At 48.4% G+C, this 21,900-nt stretch overlaps 1 protein-coding gene across 2 annotated transcripts in view; it reads right to left on the reverse strand.

Annotated features, from left to right (window-relative positions):
• Positions 1-15,748: 15,748 nt before the first annotated feature.
• The window catches only part of Galphaq (G protein alpha q subunit), a 191,281-nt gene continuing 185,129 nt past the window's right edge, over positions 15,749-21,900 (reverse strand). For both annotated transcript variants that reach the window (XM_080267635.1, XM_080267634.1), the window contains exon 8: positions 15,749-18,694. In XM_080267635.1, coding sequence (XP_080123761.1) covers positions 18,612-18,694 — 83 coding nt within the window. In that variant the 3' untranslated portion in view covers positions 15,749-18,611. The remainder of the gene's footprint in view (positions 18,695-21,900) is intronic.

Below are 21,900 nucleotides of genomic sequence, written 5' to 3' on the forward strand. Positions count from 1 at the left end.
GAGGCCACGGGAAGCCCAGGACACGAGAGGACGCCCTTGCGAGTTATCCCATGCCCTCTCGGCATGCCTCACATTGGCGTTACCCCTAGCCCGGCAGGATCGCCGACGACATGTTCCTGCCTATCCCCCTGATGAATACGTGTGATATTGTAGCACGAGTGATTTAGGTTAAGTGTGATTTCCCCTAATGTAAGTATTGTGCAGTGATTTCATATAGGAATATCGGGGTAAATAAGATCACAGTGAGAAGTTAAAGGACGAGAGTGTGGAACAAGATCTGATTGACTATACTTATGAGTGACATCCCTGTTATACAATTAATAAGCCTGTGCCGCCGGGAGATTCCCCTATAAAGACATACCCCCATTACCGTGAAGGAATATTGTGAAAGGAAGTATTGATGGTATTCTCTCCCTCCCCCACGCTACCCATAAATCTTGTTTATCACCCCCTCTCACTCCAATATCCCGAGTAAGTGTGAATCAAGAATAAAATCAATTGCCAAAGTCCCTTGCCTAGTGGAAACCATATAAACTTCACGGCTAATATCTGCCGCTCCCTAGTATTACCATAACTTTCCCCTAGCCGTCACAAGTCACTCCCCGCACCTCCCCCTCGTGAGATTCAACACCTCTCCCGCGCCCCCGTGCGCGCCTATATTTATTGCATTCCTGATACACTAGGGTTGATATTGTTGTCATTATTATCAGAGAAGCAAGTATCCTGCGAGATACACATATCCTAGATAAGGTTTTCTATTGCTATGTACTGTGCTGTAATATCTGCTGATTTGTCCTGTGTCTGACTGTGGTAATATACGTGTAAAGGTTGTTGCCTAGAGTTTTTGTGTCCTGCCTCTCTTTATTGCACTAAGCTCCGGTCTCGAAAGAGGACCCCGCTCCACGTTAGGTGAAATAGGAACGAGAAGTCGAGCCCAATTTCACCTAGCATTACAGTTACACCCTCAAGTGCAGGAGGCCCAAGGCTACGGCCTAAAGAGTGCACCAGGGTAGAGAGACCCTTGGCTACGGCCTTAGTACACTCCGGAGAGAGAGTTGCCCCTATGCATCCCTCTCCTTCTGTTCTATCCTACGGGAGCAACACCGCGCCGACAGCCCCTATACGTGGCGAGGAAGGAGCGGCCACTGTACGCCCTTCAGTTGTTTCTCGTCGGGAAGATCAGCTCCCGGCTACGGCCAGAGTACGTACCAGGGTAGAGAGGCCCTTGGCTATCGTACGTGCAGCTTTTCCCTACTACGGGAGCAACACCGCGCCGACGGCCCCTATACGTGGCGGGGAAGGAGCGGCCACTGTACGCCCTTCAGTTGCTCCTTGTACGACGGGTAGGCTCACGGCCACAGCCAAAGTACGTACCAGGGTAAGGCGACCCAAGGCTCCAGCCTCAGGACGTACTGGAGAGGACACGGGCTACGTGAATCCTTCTCCTGCCTCTTCCCCCTGTGGGAGCCCTTCATCACCACCCGGGAGTGTTGCCCCGGAGGTGTCGCTAGAGTGGTGGCAAGGCCCGATACCGGACTTACCTCCTACGCCTGGGAGATCCTTGTTCCTGCCCGAGACCCGACGGAGAAGTTGCCGCAGCCCAGCCCTGTCGGCACCTCTCCCCATAGGCGCCTGCAGTCCCAGGACCCCCAGGCCAGACCCCCAGGCTCCCGAACAAGGGCAACCCAGGCTCCCTCACCCCATGGAGCCAGACACGACAGGCCCGACTCCTCCAGCTGTTCGGCCCCAGTCCCGAGGGCCACCTCTCAGGTCGAGGCCCCGAGACAGGAGGGCCTCCCTGCACCCCACCGACGAGGCTCTGACTCGAGGGCCACCTCTCAGGTCGAGGCCCCCAGACAGGAGGGCCTCCCTGCACCTCACCGACGAGTGAGACCCAGGCAGTGACTCCCCTTCGGGTAGTATATTGCCCTCTGCAGGCCGGGTCCCCCTAGGGTTCTCCTCTAACGCCCCTGCTATGGAGTGAACATTACCCAGGAGATACAGGTAAATAGTGACGCCTCTTGTGCCGAGAACAAACCAGGGGAAATAACAGTGAACAGTGACCGAGTGAAGACCAGTGTAAAACCAGTGACAGTTACTATTAGTCCAAAAGAACTCAGTGCCCGGCAGGACAGAGAATGAACATTAACGTAATTGTAGGAGTTCCCCAGTAAAAGAACTTTCTGTGACTGAATAGAGACTAGGGAGCACGGGCAAATCAAATGCCTGTGTGTAAGTGTTGCCGCGACTAAGTGACTGTGTCAAGTGTCGCGATCTGCACCCTGCCTTATTTATAGTAGTATTTCCCCCAAGGACTTTTAATCTTGTTTATTCCCTTTGTTTTCGACTAAGTGTATATCCTGCCTAAAAGTGACATACGGGTATTAACATATATAATTCAGGACATCAATGTATATGCATTGTATTGTGTACTAAGTGTGACTGTATCTTGTGGTGTTGAAGGTTAACTCTGTGTCCCTGTCTCCTGTATCTCAAATATCACTCTGTGTTATATTGTAACGGTTAGAATTAAGGCAATAGATGTGTTAAGGTATACTGCCTGGTTTTTATGTCCTGTTCCTTTGTGGGTGCTTTACTTCCGGTCCGGAAAGAGGACCCCGCTTCAGTCGCTAGTGTTTTTAGGACGAGAAGTCGACCTAAAAACACCAGCATAACACTGGTGGCAAGCTGTGGTTCTGGATCCGAGTAAAAGCACGGAGGAACGATAAAAGGAAACTTGCACAATGGCAGCCAAACCGCACATTCTGTTGCCGAAATTCATCGAAGACCAATGTGACATTGAGGTGTATTTAGATATGGTCAAACCCCTCTTAGACATAGGGTTCGATTCGGACAAAGAAAAGATTGCAGTCACGGTGCCTAACATGGGTAAAATAATCGCCACTGTCGCACCAAAAATCGTCCCAGAACTGACATGGGACCTGTAATGCTGTGTTTTTAAGGCGACTTCTCGTCGTAAAAACACTAGCTACTGAAGCGAGGTCCTCTTTCTAGACCGGAAGTAAAGCACTAGCAAAGGAACAGGACATAAAAACCAGGCAATATACCTTAACACATCTATTACCTAAATCCTACTCGTAACAATACACATAGAATGATATTTAAGATACAGGGACACAGAGATACAGAGTTAACACTTGGCTCCACAGAGCAATCGTACACACTACAATAGTCACACAGGGAGATTGTGAGTTTTCTATAATATGGTCTACTGTACATGTCACTTGGAGGCAGTATATAAATGGGATTGTTCACTTTAGGAATAAACAAGGTTGGGAGTCTGGTTTGGGAATATTACTATAAAAGAGGTAGGGTGCGGACAGCGACACTCGACTCTGTCACTTTGTCACGGAGACACGTACACTTAGCTTTTGACTCGCCCGCGCCCTTACCTCAGATGTTCACAGAAAACTCCCCGATTCTCTTATATGGGGAGGGACTAGGATAATTCACAAAGTTCACTTTCTGCCCTGTTAACACTGAGTTCTGATGGGCCACTATTGACTACGGTTTCTTATGGAGTCACTGTCACTGTTTTCCCTGTTTCCTGGGTAATAGTCACTCTGAGTCACACTCGTAGGTGGGGTGCAGGGAGGCTCTCCCGTCTGGGGGCCTCGACCTGGGAGGCGGCCCTCGTACTAGGGCCGCGCCGGTGGGGTGCAGGGAGGCCCTTTGGTCTGGGGGCCTCGACCTGATAGGTGGCCCTCGGGACTGGGGCCAAACAGCCGGAGTATTCGGGCCTGCTTCTTCCGACTCCGGGGAGTGAGGGAGCCCGAATCACCTTCGTCGGGAGTTGGAGAGTCTAGCCTGGGCGTCCTGGGACTGCGGGCACCAAGGGGGAGAGGCGCCGTCAGGACTGGACTGCGGCAGTGTCTCCTACGGGGCTCGGACAGGAACAAGGAACTCCCGGGTGTAGGCGGTAAGCCCGATATCGGGCCTTGCCACCACTCTAGTGTCTCCTCGGGGCTATATTCCCGGGTGGTGACGAAGGGCTCCCCGAAGGGAAAGAGCCTGGAGGAGGACTCACGTTGCCCATGTCCTCTCGGGTGTGTCTGGAGGCCGGAGCCTGGGGTCGCCTTCCCCTGTCACACACTCTGGCTGTAGCCGTGAACTTGCTCGGCGTACGGGGGACACCTATAGGGTGAACGGGGTCGCCCTTTCGCCGCGGCTTAGGACTGCCGGCGTGGTGTTGCTCCCGTAGTAGAAGACAAGCCGGAGTGAGGGGCACAGAGGCCACACTCTCTCCAATACAGATTGAGTCTACCTTCAGGGGATTCTCTACCCTGGTACGTGCCCCGGCCGGAGCTGAGTGTCTACCCGTACGAAAAAACAACTGCCGGACGAATGGGGTCGTCCTTACGCCACGGCTTAGGACCGTCAACGGGGTGTTGCTTCCGTAATAGGGAAGTGCTACACGTACAGTAGCAGGGGCTCTTTACCCTGATCCGTACTCTGGCCGTAGCCGGGAGCCGATCAGCCCCAGCAGGAACATCTGCTGGGCGAACGGGGTCGCCCTCACGCCGCAGCTTAGGACCGTCAATGGGATGTTGCTCCTGAAGGGGAGAACAGCAAGAGAGTGATGAGCTGGGGCAACTCTCTCTCCCTAGTGTGTTAAGGCCGGAGCCTGGGGTCGCTTTCCCCTTCACACTTTTATTTAGGCCATAGCCTGGGGTCGCTTTCCCCTTCTCACTTTTTATTAGGCCGTAGCCTTGGGCCTCTTGCCCTTGGGCCTCCTGCCCTAGAGGGTGTAACAAAGCCATCAATACGGTGTTACCTGGGACTGAATTTGGTTCAGTCCCACCCCTATTCTGTCGATCACTGCTCCGCCCGCACAGTAGTTCACTTCCCCTGGTCACCTGGGGTTGGGGCACTTGCGGGGAATAGGGACCTAGGACCGTGATGCCCTGATGACCCTCTTGACTGAGGTCACTAAACTCACCGGTGTGTCCTCCTGGGGTGGTGGTGGGGTGGCGGCTCGGTGGTGGTGTGGGGGGTGGTGAGGTGAGAGGTCCGGCGGCGGGCACGGCGGGCATTTTAGGACCAATTCTCACAAATTGTGAGACAGGCTTTCATGCCTTCCATAGGCAGAGTTGTCGCTCTCTCTCAATTCGATGCCCTCACCTACGACGGTAACCTAGACGACACATTCGTCCAGGCTCGGCGCCTCCTCAGCGCCGCTTATCCCGAGGCAACCACAAATACTCGGGATATACACACATTCAATGCCCTGCTGAGGATTCTCCCTAGCACTGTTAGGGAGCATTTCTCCATCTATGATCCCTCAGGGAACATGGACCAGGACCTACAACTCGTCAGACGTCTCCTTGCCACCCATCCCATACCACAACCACTGCGCGCGGTGACAAGATTCCACACAAACCAGAACCCCCCACCAAAACCAAAACCGCCGCCTCACCAGTCACCCACGGAGCCGCCTCCTACTACGTCCAGGGCTTACCCGCAGAAGAAATGCCCCAACCCCAGGGATCAAGGCAACCTCATCACGATAAATCCTTGGGAGTTTACGGCTTGCAGTCGCACCTGCCCCCTGCACGACATAAGAGAGCAGCTCAAGGCAAGTAGGCGCAGGAGTTTTAACCAAGGGCATAAGAAAGTCTTCTCCTTGGACAACGACGCCCCGGAAGACGACGCGCCGCCACTAGCCTACCCAGGACCGGACGACGAGGAACTCGACAACCACGCCCAACCTCGGCAGATGGATTTTTAGGCCCACCCCTGCACCTCCCCACGGTGGCAGGGGCCACCTCACACAGCTACAGACCCCCAGTCTACAACAAAATTTGGCTGAACGGGGTCAAGGCACGACTACTGGTAGACACGGGAGCAGCCAGGTCATGCCTCTACTCCCACTTCTACTCCCGCCACACCTCTACCTTCGGCCCTCTTCTCCCCACCTCAGCCAACCTCGTAGATGCAGGGGATGGCCCCCTACCCATCCGTGGAGGAACACGGGTCCTTCAAACCAACACTCACCAACGAGTATCCACCAACCACCCATTCATCATATTTGATTCCACCTGTAATCAATATGATGGATATCTTGGACTGGACCTCCTCCAAAAACTCCACACGACCATTGACTGTCATCAGCGCCGCCTCCACTTCAGTCCAGCCCGCCCCAACCATCAATCAACAAGAAAAAAAAATCTGGAAGAAAAAAAACACCACCACCTCCCCCACACCACCCATCCCCACACACTCCCTGGAAACTCGCCTGTCCCAACCCACCTGTACATATGACCCCAACCCAACCTCACTCAACGCCTCACTTCATCCCCCTCCATCCCCACCCCCCACTCCATGTCTTCTGGACCCCTCCCCATCTTTTCCTGCCACTATCGCTTCCACAATCACCATTCCACCCCACCACGAAGCTTGGGTAAAACTCAACAAACCCTCAGGTACCTCCGTCCTTTTTTCACCATCCATACCCACCGGACCACTCTCCTCCTGTTTAGTGTCCCCCACCTTCCTTCCCCCACATGCCCATGAGATCCGTATCGCAAACCTCGCCACAACACCACTAACTCTACCGCGAGGACTCATCATTGGCGACACGGAAGAAGCCGAACCATGCCAAGCACCACCCCCTGATCATCCCACTCTCCCCGACTTACCATCACATCTATCCCCTTCCCAAACCAACAGCCTCCTCCTCCTCCTCCTGGACTTTCAGGACCTATTCTCCTCCGGCCCAACAGACCTTGGCCACACTACTTATCTCAGCCACGAGATACATACGACCGGACCTCCCATTCGCCAACCATCACGCTGAAAAAATCTGAAACAACGGGCAGAAGAAGACCGGCAGGTCCAGAATATGCTTGATGCCGGTGTTATCTCCAACTTCACTAGCCGGTGGTCCTCACCTGTTGTACTCGTGCGAAAGAAAGACGGGACCATGCGCTTTTGCGTCGATTACCGCAGTGAATGACGTTACTATCAAAGACGCTATGCCCCTACCCAGAATTGACGACTCGCTTGACTCCCTGCACGGATCAACTTGGTTCTCTACCCTAGATCTGCAATCAGGCTATTGGCAAGTCCCCGTCCACCCAGACAAGCACAAGACTGCCTTCTCAACATTGAACGGGAAGCATTACGAATTCAACGTTCTTCCCTTTGGACTCTGCAACGCCCCTGCCACATTTTCACGCCTAATGGAGTCTGTTCTGAGCGGGCTAACCTGGAAGACTTGTTTGGCGTACCTAGATGACGTCATCGTTTTCAGTCACACGTGGGCCGACCACCTCCATCGCATCAAACAGGTTTTCCAATGCATACGCCAGGCCGGGCTCAAACTGAAACCCACAAAGTGCATCTTGGCCGAAAGATCAGTCTCCTTCCTTGGACACCTGATTAACGCTGAAGGCATCTCCCCTGACCCAGACAAGCTATGTGCGATCGCCGACATCCCCCTACCTCGCGATGTACACGAAACTAGAGCCTTCCTAGGTCTAACTTCATACTATAGGCGATTCGTAAAAGGATTTGCAGACATCGCCAAACCCCTACACGACCTAACAAAGAAAGGGGAACCATTCATATGGACAGAACCAAGGAAAACTGCATTCACCACCCTCAAGTCCAAGCTGACCTCTGCCCCCGTCATCGCTTTCCCAGATTACAACCTCCCATTCCGTCTATATACCGACGTCTCGCTCATTGCCATAGGGGCTGTCCTTGCCCAAGTGCAAAACGGCCGCGAGCATATCATCGCCTGTGCCAGCCGCACCTTAAACCCTGCAGAAAGAAATTACGCGGCCACCAAACGCGAGTGCCTCGGAATCATCTGGTCCCTCGATTACTTCCGTTCCTATATCTCAGGCACCCATGTGATAGTCATTACGGACCACCAATCCCTACAGTGGTTACGCCAGTCCAACACCACCAACGCGCAACTCATACGATGGCAAGAAGCACTCGAGGAGTACGATTTCGAGATCTCATACCGACCAGGCAAGCTCCACACAAACGCCGACGCCCTTTCCCGTCTACCCATCAATGAAATTTCCGCAGAGCCAGACCTGATCCAAACGTGGCACAACAAACAACGCCCTACCTGGATCCTGCCGAACACATTCGCCAAACTCCACCCTCACGGCGAGCACCTGTTCGATCCCAACGGACACATCGTCCTAAGCCCTACCACCGCCCATGACACTATGCTGCACCTCCACGCCAACAATGGCATCCACCTGGGGACTAAGAAACTCCTACAAGTCTTTAGTGACATGTACTGGACCCCTAACCCATCTACCATTGCCAAGAATATCATACAATCCTGCCGCGCCTGTGCTTTGGGGAAGGACATCACTCGCACACCCGGCCCTTCAGGAAAATTAACAGCGCATAAACCTTGGCAATTGTTTTCTCTAGACGTCATCGGCCCCCTCACACCCAAAGCAGGGTACAAATACATTATCACATTCGTGGATGTGTATTCAAAGTTTATCATCGCATGCCCCGCCAAAGATCACAGTGCAGTATCAGTTGCGGTCGCCCTCACTCGCCATGTCTTCCCTTATTTTGGCATTCCCCAAGCACTGCACTCGGATAATGCCCCAGAAATCACTGGCAAAGTCTGGGAAGAACTGGCGAATATATTTGGATACCATATCTCCCAGTCATCCCCCTACTGGCCCCAAGGTAACAGCATCTGCGAGAGGAGCCATTGCTCCCACATGAATCAGGTCCACACACGCATTATGCAAACAGGGAACGACGATTGGCCTGCCCACATCAAGATTATCCAATGGGGCCTAAATACATGCCCACGAGAATTCGGGATAACACCACATGAGCGAGTTTTCGGGGAAACCCCGCTCCTCCTACCTCTCCACCACCACCTCCACCCACCCACCCCGCCCTCCACTACCGACCCTCTCCACCACCTCAAACGCCGCCTCCACCACCTACACACCCAACAGGACCTGGCGCCCGACACCAACCACTCCAACCCATGCAAACCTAGTCAGTCCTTCGTCGTAGCGCACCTTCCCGCCCCCACCAAGACCTCCCCCTGGTTCAATGGCCCCTTCAAAATTATTCGAGTCCCCAACCCCTACCAAGTAATCATTGACCAACAAGGACAACACCGCACATACCGAAATCGCCACGTGCGACCCTTCCACCCACCCAACAATGACCACCCCCGCACCTCTTCCCGCACACCTGTCCACACCGAGCCTTCCGAGAATTACCCCCCAGGCTCCTACTCCTACTCCTCACCCCCACCCTCCACCTCACCAACGGCCAGCCCACCCCCCAACACACCCGATCCCGACACACCACCACCACCGCCTACACCACCGCCACCGCCCAACACCGCCACCTCCTCACAGCCCACAACTCACCTCCCTACCACCTGTCCACCCACCACCTCCCGCACCACACTGCCTCCACCGCCCAAAGCCACCACCTCCTCACAGCTCACCACTCACCACCCTACCACCTGTACACCCACCACCCCCCTCCCCCATGACCATTCTCATCATACGCGCCACACCGCATCCCCACTCACCTCCCCCCCTAACGGCCGCACACCCTCACCACTGCCACGTGCACAACCACCCTCACCACCCACATCCACACTCACTACCACCACCACCAGATCAGGACACCTTTGATGTCCACCCTCCAGGTACACTCCAACACCACCTCCCATTGCACGCCCATCCCGCCACCCACCACCACGAACCCCCCTACCCCAAACACCTCCCCCATAACCCTCCCCCTCCACCAAGCACGATGGAATCCTGCCAAGTCCCAATTCCCCAAGGTACAACGCTCCTCCCACCGACCCATCCCCCATAAATTCACCAATCTCCCATCACTCTCCAGCATTCAACTTCTATCTCCTCACCAGGCACCATTCCCCGAGATGAAAGTCACCAGGGTGCACTGGCTACCCCACGACCACCCACATGTCAGAGTCCGAGGGACCCCCCACCTTCTCCGCCTCCTACGCCGGACCGACCACCCATCCTCCCTCCGGCTCACTCTCAACCCCCACCAGAAGCCTAACACCTTCACCTACCACTGGGTCAGCCTCCTACAACACCTCACCCTGGACCACCAGACATCCACCTCCACGACATGCCACCTCCAGTCACGGGGTCGTGACTTTTCCACCACGGAGGGTGGTAAAATGCCTGCCGCCAGACCTTCCACCTCACCACCCCCCACCCCACCACCAGGCCGCTACCACACCGCCACCCCAGGAGGACACAACGGTGGGGCTAGTGACACAGGTCAAGAGGGGCACCGGGACACTACTGTCCTGAGCCCCTGTTCCCCGCAACTGCCCCAACACCAGGTGACCGGAGAAAGTCAACTACCTTGCGGGCGGGACAACCATCGTCAGAATTGGGGTGGGACTGAACAAGATTCAGTCCCAGGTAACACCGTGTTGACGGCTATTGTTACACCCTCAAGGGCAGGAGGCCCAAGGGCAGGAGGACCAAGGCTACGGCCTAAAGAGTGTACCAGGGTAGAGAGACCCTTGGCTACGGCCTTAGTACACTCCGGAGAGAGAGTTGCCCCTGTGCATCCCACTCTTGCTGTTCTATCCTACGGGAGCAACACCGCACCGACGGCCCCTATACGTGGCGGGGAAGGAGCGGCCACTGTACGCCCTTCAGTTGCTTCTTGTCGGGAAGATCAGCTCCTGGCTACGGCCAGAGGACGTACCAGGGTAGAGAGGCCCTTGGCTATCGTACGTGCAGCTTTTCCCTACTATGGGAGCAACACCACGCCGACGGCCCCTATACGTGGCGAGGAAGGAGCGGCCACTGTACGCCCTTCAGTTGCTCCTTGTAAGGCATGTAGGTTTACGGCCCCGGCCAAAGCACGTACCAGGGTAGAGAGGCCCTTGAAGATAGCATCAGTATGTACTGGAGAGAGTGTGGCACCTGTGCCCCCTACTCCTGCTTTTCCCTACTACGGGAGCAACACCGCGCCGACGGCCCCTATACATGGTGGGCAAGGAGCGGCCACTGTACACCCTTCAGTTGCTCCTTGTACGACGGGTAGGCTCACGGCCACAGCCAAAGTACGTACCAGGGTAAGGCGACTCAAGGCTCCAGCCTCAGGACGTACTGGAGAGGACACGGGCTACGTGAATCCTTCTCCTGCCTCTTCCCCCTGTGGGAGCCCTTCATCACCACCCGGGAGTGTTGCCCCGGAGGTGTCGCTAGAGTGGTGGCAAGGCCCAATACCGGACCTACCTCCTACGCCTGAGAGATCCTTGTTCCTGCCCGAGACCCGACGGAGAAGTTGCCGCAGCCCAGCCCAGTCGGCACCTCTCCCCATAGGTGCCCGCAGTCCCAGGACCCCCAGACCAGACCCCCAGGCTCCCAACAAGGGCAACTCAGGCTCCCTCACCCCACGGAGCCAGACACAACAGGCCCGCCTTCTCCAGCTGTTCGGCCCCAGTCCCGAGGGCCACCTCTCAGGTCGAGGCCCCCAGACAGGAGGGCCTCCCTGCACCCCACTGACGAGGCTCCGACTCGAGGGCCACCTCTCAGGTCGAGGCCCCCAGACAGGAGGGCCTCCCTGCACCTCACCGACGAGTGGGACCTGGGCAGTGACTCCCCTGCGGGTAGTATATTGCCCTCTGCAGGCCGGGTCCCCCTAGGGTTCTCCTCTAACGCCCCTGCTACAGAGTGAACATTACCCAGGAGATACAGGTAAATAGTGACGCCCCTTGTGCCGAGAACAAACCAAGGGAAATAACTGAACAGTGACCGAGTGAAGACCAGTGACATTTACTATTAGTCCAAAAGAACTCAGTGCCTGGCAGGACAGAGAATGAACATTAATGTAATTGTAGGAGTTCCCCAGTAAAAGAACTTTCTGTGACTGAATAGAGACTAGGGTGCACGGGCAAATCAAAAGCCTGTGTGTAAGTGTCGCCGCGACTAAGTGACTGTGTCTATTGTCGCGATCCGCACCCTGCCTTATTTATAGCAGTATTTCCCCCACAGACTTTTAATCTTGTTTATTCCCTTTGTTTTCGACTAAGTGTAAATCCTGCCTAAAAGTGACATACGGGTATTAACATATATAATTCAGGACATCAATGTATGTGCATTGTATTGTGTATTAAGCGTGACTGTATCTTGTGGTGGTCAAGGTTAACTCTGTGTCCCTGTCTCCTGTATCTCAAATATCACTCTGTGTTTTATTGTAACGGTTAGAATTAAGGCAATAGATGTGTTAAGGTATACTGCCTGGTTTTTATGTCCTGTTCCTTTGTGGGTGCTTTACCTCCGGTCCGGAAAGAGGACCCCGCTTCAGTTGCTAGTGTTTTTGGGGACGAGAAGTCGACCTAAAAACACCAGCATAACACTGTCCATCATTATCATTGATAAATTAGCCAGTTCACGTTCCACAGCAGTCACTTAGCCCTTTACCCCTTGCCACATGAGGTTTAGTAAGGGTATAGGTCACAGGGCCCTTTGCATGGAGCTAAAAAGCGGCGGAATTGGACAGGCGCGAATCCGACATGGTTTCACCGTGAAAGATGACAGTAAACTGAATGCTGTGGCTTAGGGTCAGTGAAGGGCTGCCAATGTCAGCGTGGTGACAGCTGCTAATATATATATATATGAAATGATTGGCACGAACTCTAGACAATACATAATAAATTAGGTAGTTCCAGGTGAATATAAATATCACTTAGGCTTCTCCCTTCCTTTCTTATATATATTTTTATTATGAGAACCGGTCATACGGCATATTTCATGGGGAAATAAACAGGGAAACTTAGCGAACGAGTGCACGTGAGGTGTTGCCAGATGATAATTAGCCCATTCCAGATGTGTGGCAGTATCAATTACCTTTTCTTTTTCTTTTATATATTATTTTGTATAATAGGGCAAAGGGCACATTTCAATGGATAAAATGAGTGGAAAAATCCATCCAGCATTTGTGTAGCGCAGCGCAGCTGGTCAGGCGGTAGGAGAGGGTAATGGAAGGGAGGTAAGGAGGGGGGGGGAGTCAAGGACAGGAGAAAAATGGCTAAATTGTCAACAGTGGATGGAAGTACAGGTGACATTAGCAGAACTGAGTATAGCTGGACACTGGTAGTACTGATAGATGATACAAGCCACCACTTGAAAGCCCGGGCGAATTCAAAATAACACATAATCGCAAAAGTGACGCCCCGCGGTATGATCCCTTGCTCCCGAGCGTCACGAAAGTGACGCCCCGCGGTTAAGGGGTTAAATCCACCCTGAAAAGTCACTGATTTCAGACAATAGAAGAAAATTCTCCAAGTGCACTAAGCACACGTTCACTCAAGCACTTGTATCTTGATGACTAAACGACTTCGTGTGATACAGCTAGTAAAAATAAAAAAAATAATTTGGTTTTACGCCAGGTGTCCCCGAAGGGCTAAGGCGTTGCCCCTGGGTAGAGGACTTTTGGGTGGTGTGATACAGCTAGTGTTGGACTATAGCTCAAAGTCACCATTACACAGCACTCTCATCACGATCACGATACTTGGTGTGCTATTTTTTTTGGTCAGCTTCATTTTGGACAGACCTTGTATGCATGATTCACTTATTAATTAAAAGATTCATTTATTGCCGTAACTAGCACAAAACATATACAGTACTAGTAAATATACAGATATACACATACAGTTGGATCCATTGTGTATGGTACCATAGTTTTATTATTATACTAATTTATGAATACTTTTTCATGAGCTGATATGGAAGAGCTGAATAATTATATGAGGTGGGGACGCTCACCATCCACTCACTCAATATAGTGCTGCTGTCGGGTGTCTGCCCTTTCCTCCCCTCCATCCTTCTTTCCTTCCATCCTCTTCTGTCTTCCTTTCCTTCATTCCTTCCTTGTCCTTCTGCCTACAGGTAACTTTACACTCCCTCTTCTGCCTTTCTTTCCTCTTCCTTCTGCCTGTGGGCGACTCTACACTGAGTGACAAGCCAAATGGTTTCCTGTACACCAAGAAACCATTTACTATGCTGGGTGGTAACCATATAATCAAATTTTGGCGCCTGGTGGTTTAGTGAGTAATTATTGCGCTCCAATTGGACTAAGCCAGTGGAGGTTTATATCCAAGGGGTGCTTGGAGTTGATTGCTCATGTAATGCCACTCAGGGATGAGTGAGGCTGGTCACTCTCATCTTAAATGTTGGGGCCAACTGCCTAGCCCTGGGCCCCTATGCTCCTCATGGGGCAATGTAGGATTGGATGATGGATGGAGTAATCTTTGCTTTTACATTTCTTGATGTAGAGCAGGCGTGTGAACTTATCTGTAGTATATGTTGGTAAATTAACATCAAGAGTTTAAAACCAATCTTAATGCACATTAAGAGTGTTAGTTCTGCATCCTTGTCACATATCAAAATTTCTCATGGTGCGCTCACCATCCACTCACTCGATGTAGTGCTGCTGTCTGGTGTCTGCCCTTTCCTCTCCTCTATCTTTCCTTCCATCCTCTTCTGTCTTCCTTTACTTCATTCTTTCCTTGTCCTTCTGCCTACGAGTAACTTTACACTTCCTCTTCTGTCTTTCTTTCCTTCATTCTTTCCTCTTCCTTCTGCCTGTGGGTGACTCTACACTGAGTGACAAGCCAAATGGTTTCCTGTACACCAAGAAACCATTCACTATGCTGGGTGGTAACCATATAACCAAATTTTGGCGCCAGGTGGTTTAGTGAGTAATTATTGCGCTCCAATGGGATTGAGCTGGTGAAGGTTCATATCCAAGGGATGGTTGGGGTTGATTGCTCATGTAATGCCACTCAGGGATGAGTGAGGCTGGTCACTCTCACCTTAAATGTCGGGACCAACTGCTAAGCCCCGGACTCTGACGCTCCTCATGGGGCAATGTAGGACTGGATGATGGATGGATGGATGGTCAAACCCCTAATTACCTTACAACTGAAAATGCATTTATCTATATGACACTCACTGGATATAAGCATGAAGTAACTCAAGCTGGGCTTCTGTATGGACAGCCCAGTTCTTTGAAATAATGATGTAATAATAAAACAGAAAAGATTCATGGGCGTTTTGGAACATCATACAAGCCTGTAAAATTTCGTTTTAATAGGGTAAAAAATGAAGAAATGGTGTTCACTTGTTAATTGTTAGGAAAGGAAACAGAGAAAACAATGCACTAGAAATACATAAATTGTTTTAAACTGAAGCATTTGTAGGTTATGTACAAAACTCAACTACTTGTACAGTATTGCAACAGCAGTATGAAATCTTTAAATTTCTAGTAACTAATAACATATTAAAACCAATGGGGTTTGCCTATTTATTTAATGTGTAACTGTATCTACAATACAGTACCTACATGTCATTGTATAAATCAAGGTTCAGAACTATATATTCCTAGCTTAACAAGAATTATAATTAAATACCTGTATACTGCACGTAAAATTTCTCAGTTATCAGTTGTAACAGGATCACAATCAGATGAGGGTGATTAGAATGGAACAGTATCGTATTGGAAAAACAACAAAAGTAATACTGAAATACTGTATAATACAAGTTTTGAGTCATGTGGATTGCTTTATTTTGCTGCCTTTATGAACAAGTTATATTCATTTAGCTAAGTTCCAGGAAAATTACATAACATTCTCTTCAAATAAATATTTTATTCTTAGAGCACAAATCTGTATTTTTTTCTTCTTTTCTTCCTGTTAAAAATTTAAAAGATGAAGTGACACGACTTGGTGTGGGTGAAGCAATGCGGAAGACAGGCTGCGAAGGTGTAGGCAGCAGGGGTATTGTTGACCTTCAGGTTTTTGCCACCTGTTGCCCACACACTTGTGCCCAACCAGTCATCACCAGTCACCAGTGTGTTATGGTTAGACACTACAAGGAAGCCAGGCAAGTTATAGCCTTCAGTTACTCACTACTGAGCAAGTGTTGCCTATATCCTGCCTTGAACATTAAGCCAGGGAGGGGCCGGGGTCCTTCAGGGGGGAGACTGGGGCCCTGGCCCCCCCATGCCACATCTGCCTGGTGGCCTGAGTCGCCATGCCCCCCTGGGCCGGGGGAAGACCCAGGGAGGGCAGGGCGGGAGGCAAGGCTACGCTGAACCAGGTAGAGTGACAAGGTGGCCTAATTGTTGCTGCCCCCGCTTACTGCTCCCGCTTGCTACAGATCGGTCACTTAAAAATAAATTCAAGTAATACTTTGGTACATATGGGGTCTCAATTTTTTAAAAATCTTAATACAAGTCTTTTGAATACACATGATTGATAATTACTCGTCAACACATTTTTTCAACTTCATAAAAGTAAAGATAATGAATAAAAATAATACCTTACTTGTTCTGTACATACTACAAACAATAGGCAAAATGCAACCTGAAGTTAATAGAATATAACAACAAGTGTACAAACGATTGGAAGGTAAAGGCTTTTTCAAGGGCTGTGTGTAATTACACTAGTCTCTACTAATTATACAAGCAGCCCAACAAACATGGCAGAACCTGCAAGCAGAAGCACACATGCCATGTTTACAAATCACATGTACCTCACATGGCTGGGGATTGAGCTAAGTCTACAATGCAGGCAAAGCTTCATCATAATCATGAACCACTTTGCCTGCTCTTGTCAGCTGTCATGTATGGGCATTGATAACCCTGACCAGCTGATCTAAGATGGTCTGCCAGGTTCAGACCAACCCATATAAGAATGGGCTTGTCTAGTATCAAACACCTGATGGCACCAGAGACTAGAATTAGCACACAGCCCTTTTGCTAGGGTGCGCCAAGCTTTAATACATTTTTGTCCATAGTCTGTTTTCATTTACTCTCCTCACCTTCATTCATTCATTACTTTCTCCATAGACATACCAGAAAGGCATGCCAAGCTTTGCCACACCCATACACCGAAGAGTTATTATTACAGACACATATATACAAGTAACATGAGCAGTGGGTAACACGCCCACACCCATACTGACTAGTGCTTCCGTCTACAGTCATCATTATCATTCAACAATCACCTTCAGACTCATTATCTTGAACCAACATTCTATCATCAGGGACAGTGCTGGACACATTTGTAGGCACACCCTTGTGCCCAGGTTGCATTGAACACACGTCACATACAAGCATGATTATCAGAAATGGCGAGTGATATTAAAAAACCAGTCTAGGCTCACTTTCGCAAAAGCGAGTCAGCTAACTTTGAATTGCACTTTTCGAGGCAAGAGTAGATACTTCAGAGCCTATAGTCTGTAGCACCTCACCTATTAGTCTTATGTTGTTTGGTGGTTAGTATCAGTGCCTAGCTGGGGCTTTCACCAGGTACAATTGAAATTCTACCTAATGAAACATATATAAGCCATATTTGCTACCACCAATATATCACAAGCACTTGTATCCATGCAGGGATAGACAGTTCCAAACTTACAGCAGCAATTCAAACTCAAAGCCTGAATTACTCTTATTATTAAATAATTGTCAATTGCTGCAAAGTACTGCAATATCTTTTATGTCACTCCACTTGCTTTTGGTGTAGTTCCGTAACTCTTGTTAATGTAACTTTCACACTTGGACGCCATATGACTCATTGCATTAGGTTGCTGCATCTTGCTGCTGGTTTCAGTAGTGTGAAATCTTGGTAGTTTGATGCATGCAAAACACTGGAGGTGCAGAATGTTATAGCAGACTCTTCTCTCTTACTTCCAGGAAACTTTGCTAGCCTTAACATATTACACATCTCTTTATGATCAATTACTTACGTCCCACACTGACGATGAATGTTAAGACCACACTTTATATGTGTTTAATATATAAAAGCCACCAAGACAATACTTTCAAGCAATCACCTGTTAGGCAAACAAATTTTCCTGTAAGGTAAGAAAAAATAATGGGGCAGTACATTTGTCAAGAAGTGTGTCTGTTCGTGGTGTTCATCAGTATACACACACATTTTCATCTGCTCCTAGTATTGCACATATAGCAGCAGTTGAGTGTGGCTTAGGAGATACACATCCACACGTATCAATCAGGGCTGGGAGCACCTTAATGACCAGGGAGCACGAGACTCATTGGCAGCGTTGGTAATGAGCACAGGACGTGTGTAAGGGGCAGCCATTCTGGTGGTACTGCATCAGTGACAGAACTAGTCAATGGACAAGTTCATTGCCCCTTCAAGATGCATTAGACTCTGTACGCAACTGGGGATTTCGAAATAGCGTACAATACATAAATGAATCTACATACTCAAGAATCAAGGCCTTTGCCATGAGAATATTCCCTAACTTGGCTGTTTGTAAACACTGTCCCACATGGGATAGCTTAGCTTAAAAGGGAAGATAAGGCTCACATCAATCTTGGGAACTTTTATAAAATATATACATAAATGAAAAAACTATAGAGATTAGAGCCTTCATTTCTTTGGGCCTGAATATGATTTTATACTCAGTATATGACTGCCTTGTTCACAGAAATATTATTGTGTCTAAGGGAAATGAAGTGAAGACATTGGTTGACAGTTCCTTTGAAGAAAGGGTTGTCTCACTTCCCCTAGTGTACAGAATCAGCCAGTTGGGCACAGCTATTTGTTACACCAAGTTGTATTCCTTTAAGTTTAGCTGCAAGATAGTATCCTTGACAGCAGCGAAGACAAACCGTATATTCTCGGTATCTGAAGAAAAATTAAATAAAAGTATATAAGTTCATGACATAACATGAAACACATATTCAGCTCAAAAGCTAAGACAAATTTGAATGTAATAATTGGATCAAAGATTATGAACCTGAAAGTTCTTTTAAAGAGTATAAAAAAAATAATCCATATTATAAACCACATTACATTTGAAGAATTGTTACTCTGAGCAGTGGCTTACCCTTTCATTAACACAATAACAAATAAGTCATATCCACTATCACCAGTTCTCACCAACCCAGGAGATCCAATCATGCAAACAGTCAACAGGATATCCTCCTCTTCAACCAGTTCATCATGCTAAGACTACAGAAATACAGCACATATGCTGGTACACACAAAATGCATCTTCTGTGAAAAAGCTTACTGTCTCTTACTATTTCTTAAAGAAAATGATAGTAATGTTTTAAGAACTTATTCATGCACTCTTACCTGTTCAAGTTTTAATATAACCTGCATTTTCACTAGTACGCAGACATATCACATACGCGCTAAAACACTGACCTCTCATTCTACAATACAATGCAGTAACGTGCAATATATTGCAATGTAACCTCAAAAATTCGAGCCACAAAACTTCAGAAACATGTATATTTTGAAGACTATAATATCTGATTCACTTCCATTTTTGTCTTCCAGAATCAGCTTTTGGATTCTAGTAAATTCAGAAGCAAACTTTTAAAAACAAGCCACTACACTTAACTGGTACTGAGTGACCTTTTTAGGAAGCATCTGGTCATCCATAAAAACGTCTCCCTTCCTCCTTGTCAACTAGCCCTTTGCACCATGATTCACTTTAAACATTACTGGATTTCATCTGAATTGTGACTTTAAAAAAGCATCCTACTTATAATATTTAGTACAGTATTCAGAAAAAAGTACAGTATGGAAGATTATGATCACTCAGCAACTGGGTAGTGTCTGCAAGTATTCTGAGAGGTGACCTTACAGAACATTTAACAATAACACACTAAGTTTCTTAAAGTCTGTGCAGGAAGTTAAAACTAGAGTAAATAATTGTCTTCTTGTGTTTTGAGAGATCAAGTCTGGAGATGTGGCCATATACAACATTTAAAAGCATCGTGATAAAGTTCTGAAGTTCTGTACTGAGAAGAAACTAAAATAAATTTCCTTTTACTATGTAACCAACACCACTGCTGTGAGATGCCATTAGCCAACTGATTTGATTCACATTTTTTCTCATAACTGTTGATAGGTAAACCTAAAATGTCACTGTTAATGAATGCACTGCGCAACTGATGTTTGAGTAAATCATCATGTCACCCTAAAATAAATATTAACCCCTGGCATTTTTTCGCACACATGTATTGCATCATTGTTTTATATTTCAGTATTTCTACAACGTTAGAGTAGCACGGATTTGTATAAGCATACTTAAAACATAAAATACATCCCAAATAAGCAAGAGCAAACAAAGCATTTCCTTATTAGGTATGCACATTAAGTGGAGAATGGATTGATGACTGGAAACAGATGCAATAGTGTGTAAGATAAATGGATCTTCACAGCAGAGGTATGAATGTGTTACAAAAGACTGATTACAGTCCACCAGCTAACTTACAGGATGGCAGTGAGAAACAGGTAAATTTGTGTGTTCTTGTTAAATGACAAAGTAATTGAAGGCAAAATTATTTTCACATACAACTTACCTGCTGAAGTTGAATATGAATACAATTATGAGGCCTGTCCAGAAAGAACAAGAACATTTTAAACAGCACACCAACCAGCCGGCACAGCGTAATCATGACAGGAGCACTGTGTGGTGGCAAATTTGCGCTTTAGTCTAACACTAGTCACATCACACCATGTCACTTAGTCATCAAGGCACACATGCTTAAGAGAATGTGTGTTTAGTGCACTTGGTGATTTGCTGCAAGTTCAACTATGAAAGATCTTGAAAAGGAATGTGTCTGCATGAAATTCTGTTACAAATTGGGAAAAACTTTTACAGAGATTTTTCAGATGTTGCAAGAAGCTTATGGGAAGGATTGTTTTGAAAAGGAATGTGTCTGCATGAAATTCTGTTACAAATTGGGAAAAACTTTTACAGAGATTTTTCAGATGTTGCAAGAAGCTTATGGGAAGGATTGTTTGAGCTGTATGCAAAGTTACAACTAATTCCAGTACTTCAAAAAGGGAAGAACAACCACTGAAGACAATCCCAAATCCCAAGAGCCTTCCATGTGAAAAGACAGAGATCACGTTGAGAAAGTGCATGCTGGGATCCGTGAAAATCACTGCCTGATTATCTGTGAAGTTCCCAACAAAGTAGGCATCTGTAAAAGTTTACACCACTTGATTTTAACCAAGACAGTGAAAGTGCATCGTGTTACCGCAATATTTGTGCCGAGTCTGCTGCCAGATGAGCAAAAAGAGAACCTTGTCACTGTCAGTCAGAAGCTGTTTGAATGTTGCTGGAAACTTCTAAAAAATATCATACGGGCATGAAATGTGGGTGTATGGCTACAATGCTGAAATAAAAGGCAGTCATTGCAGTGGGTTGAAACACTGTCACCAGGATGGGGGGAGTGGAAAGCACATCAGAATTGTTTTTTTTTTTTTTTTTTTTAAATGTGTTGTTCAACTTGAATTTGTTCGTTTTACTTGGGTGTCCTGAAATGTCTGTCTGAGGGAGACAGTGCGAGGGAAGAGGCTTCAGGGATAAACATATAAAACCTGTTTTTTTTTTTTTTTTTGTTTTTTTTAAGGTGTTGTTCAACTCGAATTTCTTTGTTGTACTTGGGCATCCTGAAGTGTCTGTCTGAGGGAGGCAGTGCAAGGGAAGAGGCTTGAGGCATGGACAAATAAAACCTGAATGCCTCACCACGACAATGCACCTGCGGACTTCTTTCCTTATCTCTGACGTTTTAGTGAAGCACGAGATAATGCTTGTCCCCCAGCTGCCCTACTCTCTGGAATTGGCCCCTGTGGACTCCCCCCCCCCCCAGTTGAAATCCACTGTGGAAGGTCACTAATTTCAGACTATAGAAGAGATATAAGATAATCTGCCAAGTGCACTAAACGTGCTTTCACTCAAGGATGTGTACCTTGATGGCTAAGTGACATGGTGTGATGTGGCTAATGTCAAAATAAAGGTCAAAGTTGTCACTACATAGCTCTCCCGTCGCGATCAATGTACAGTATGCTGGCTAGTTGGTGCATTA

This window comes from Coenobita brevimanus, chromosome 24 (genome assembly GCF_032717465.1).
Source record: "Coenobita brevimanus isolate Jiangsu-jjx chromosome 24, ASM3271746v2, whole genome shotgun sequence".
Taxonomy (NCBI): Eukaryota; Metazoa; Arthropoda; class Malacostraca; order Decapoda; family Coenobitidae; genus Coenobita; species Coenobita brevimanus.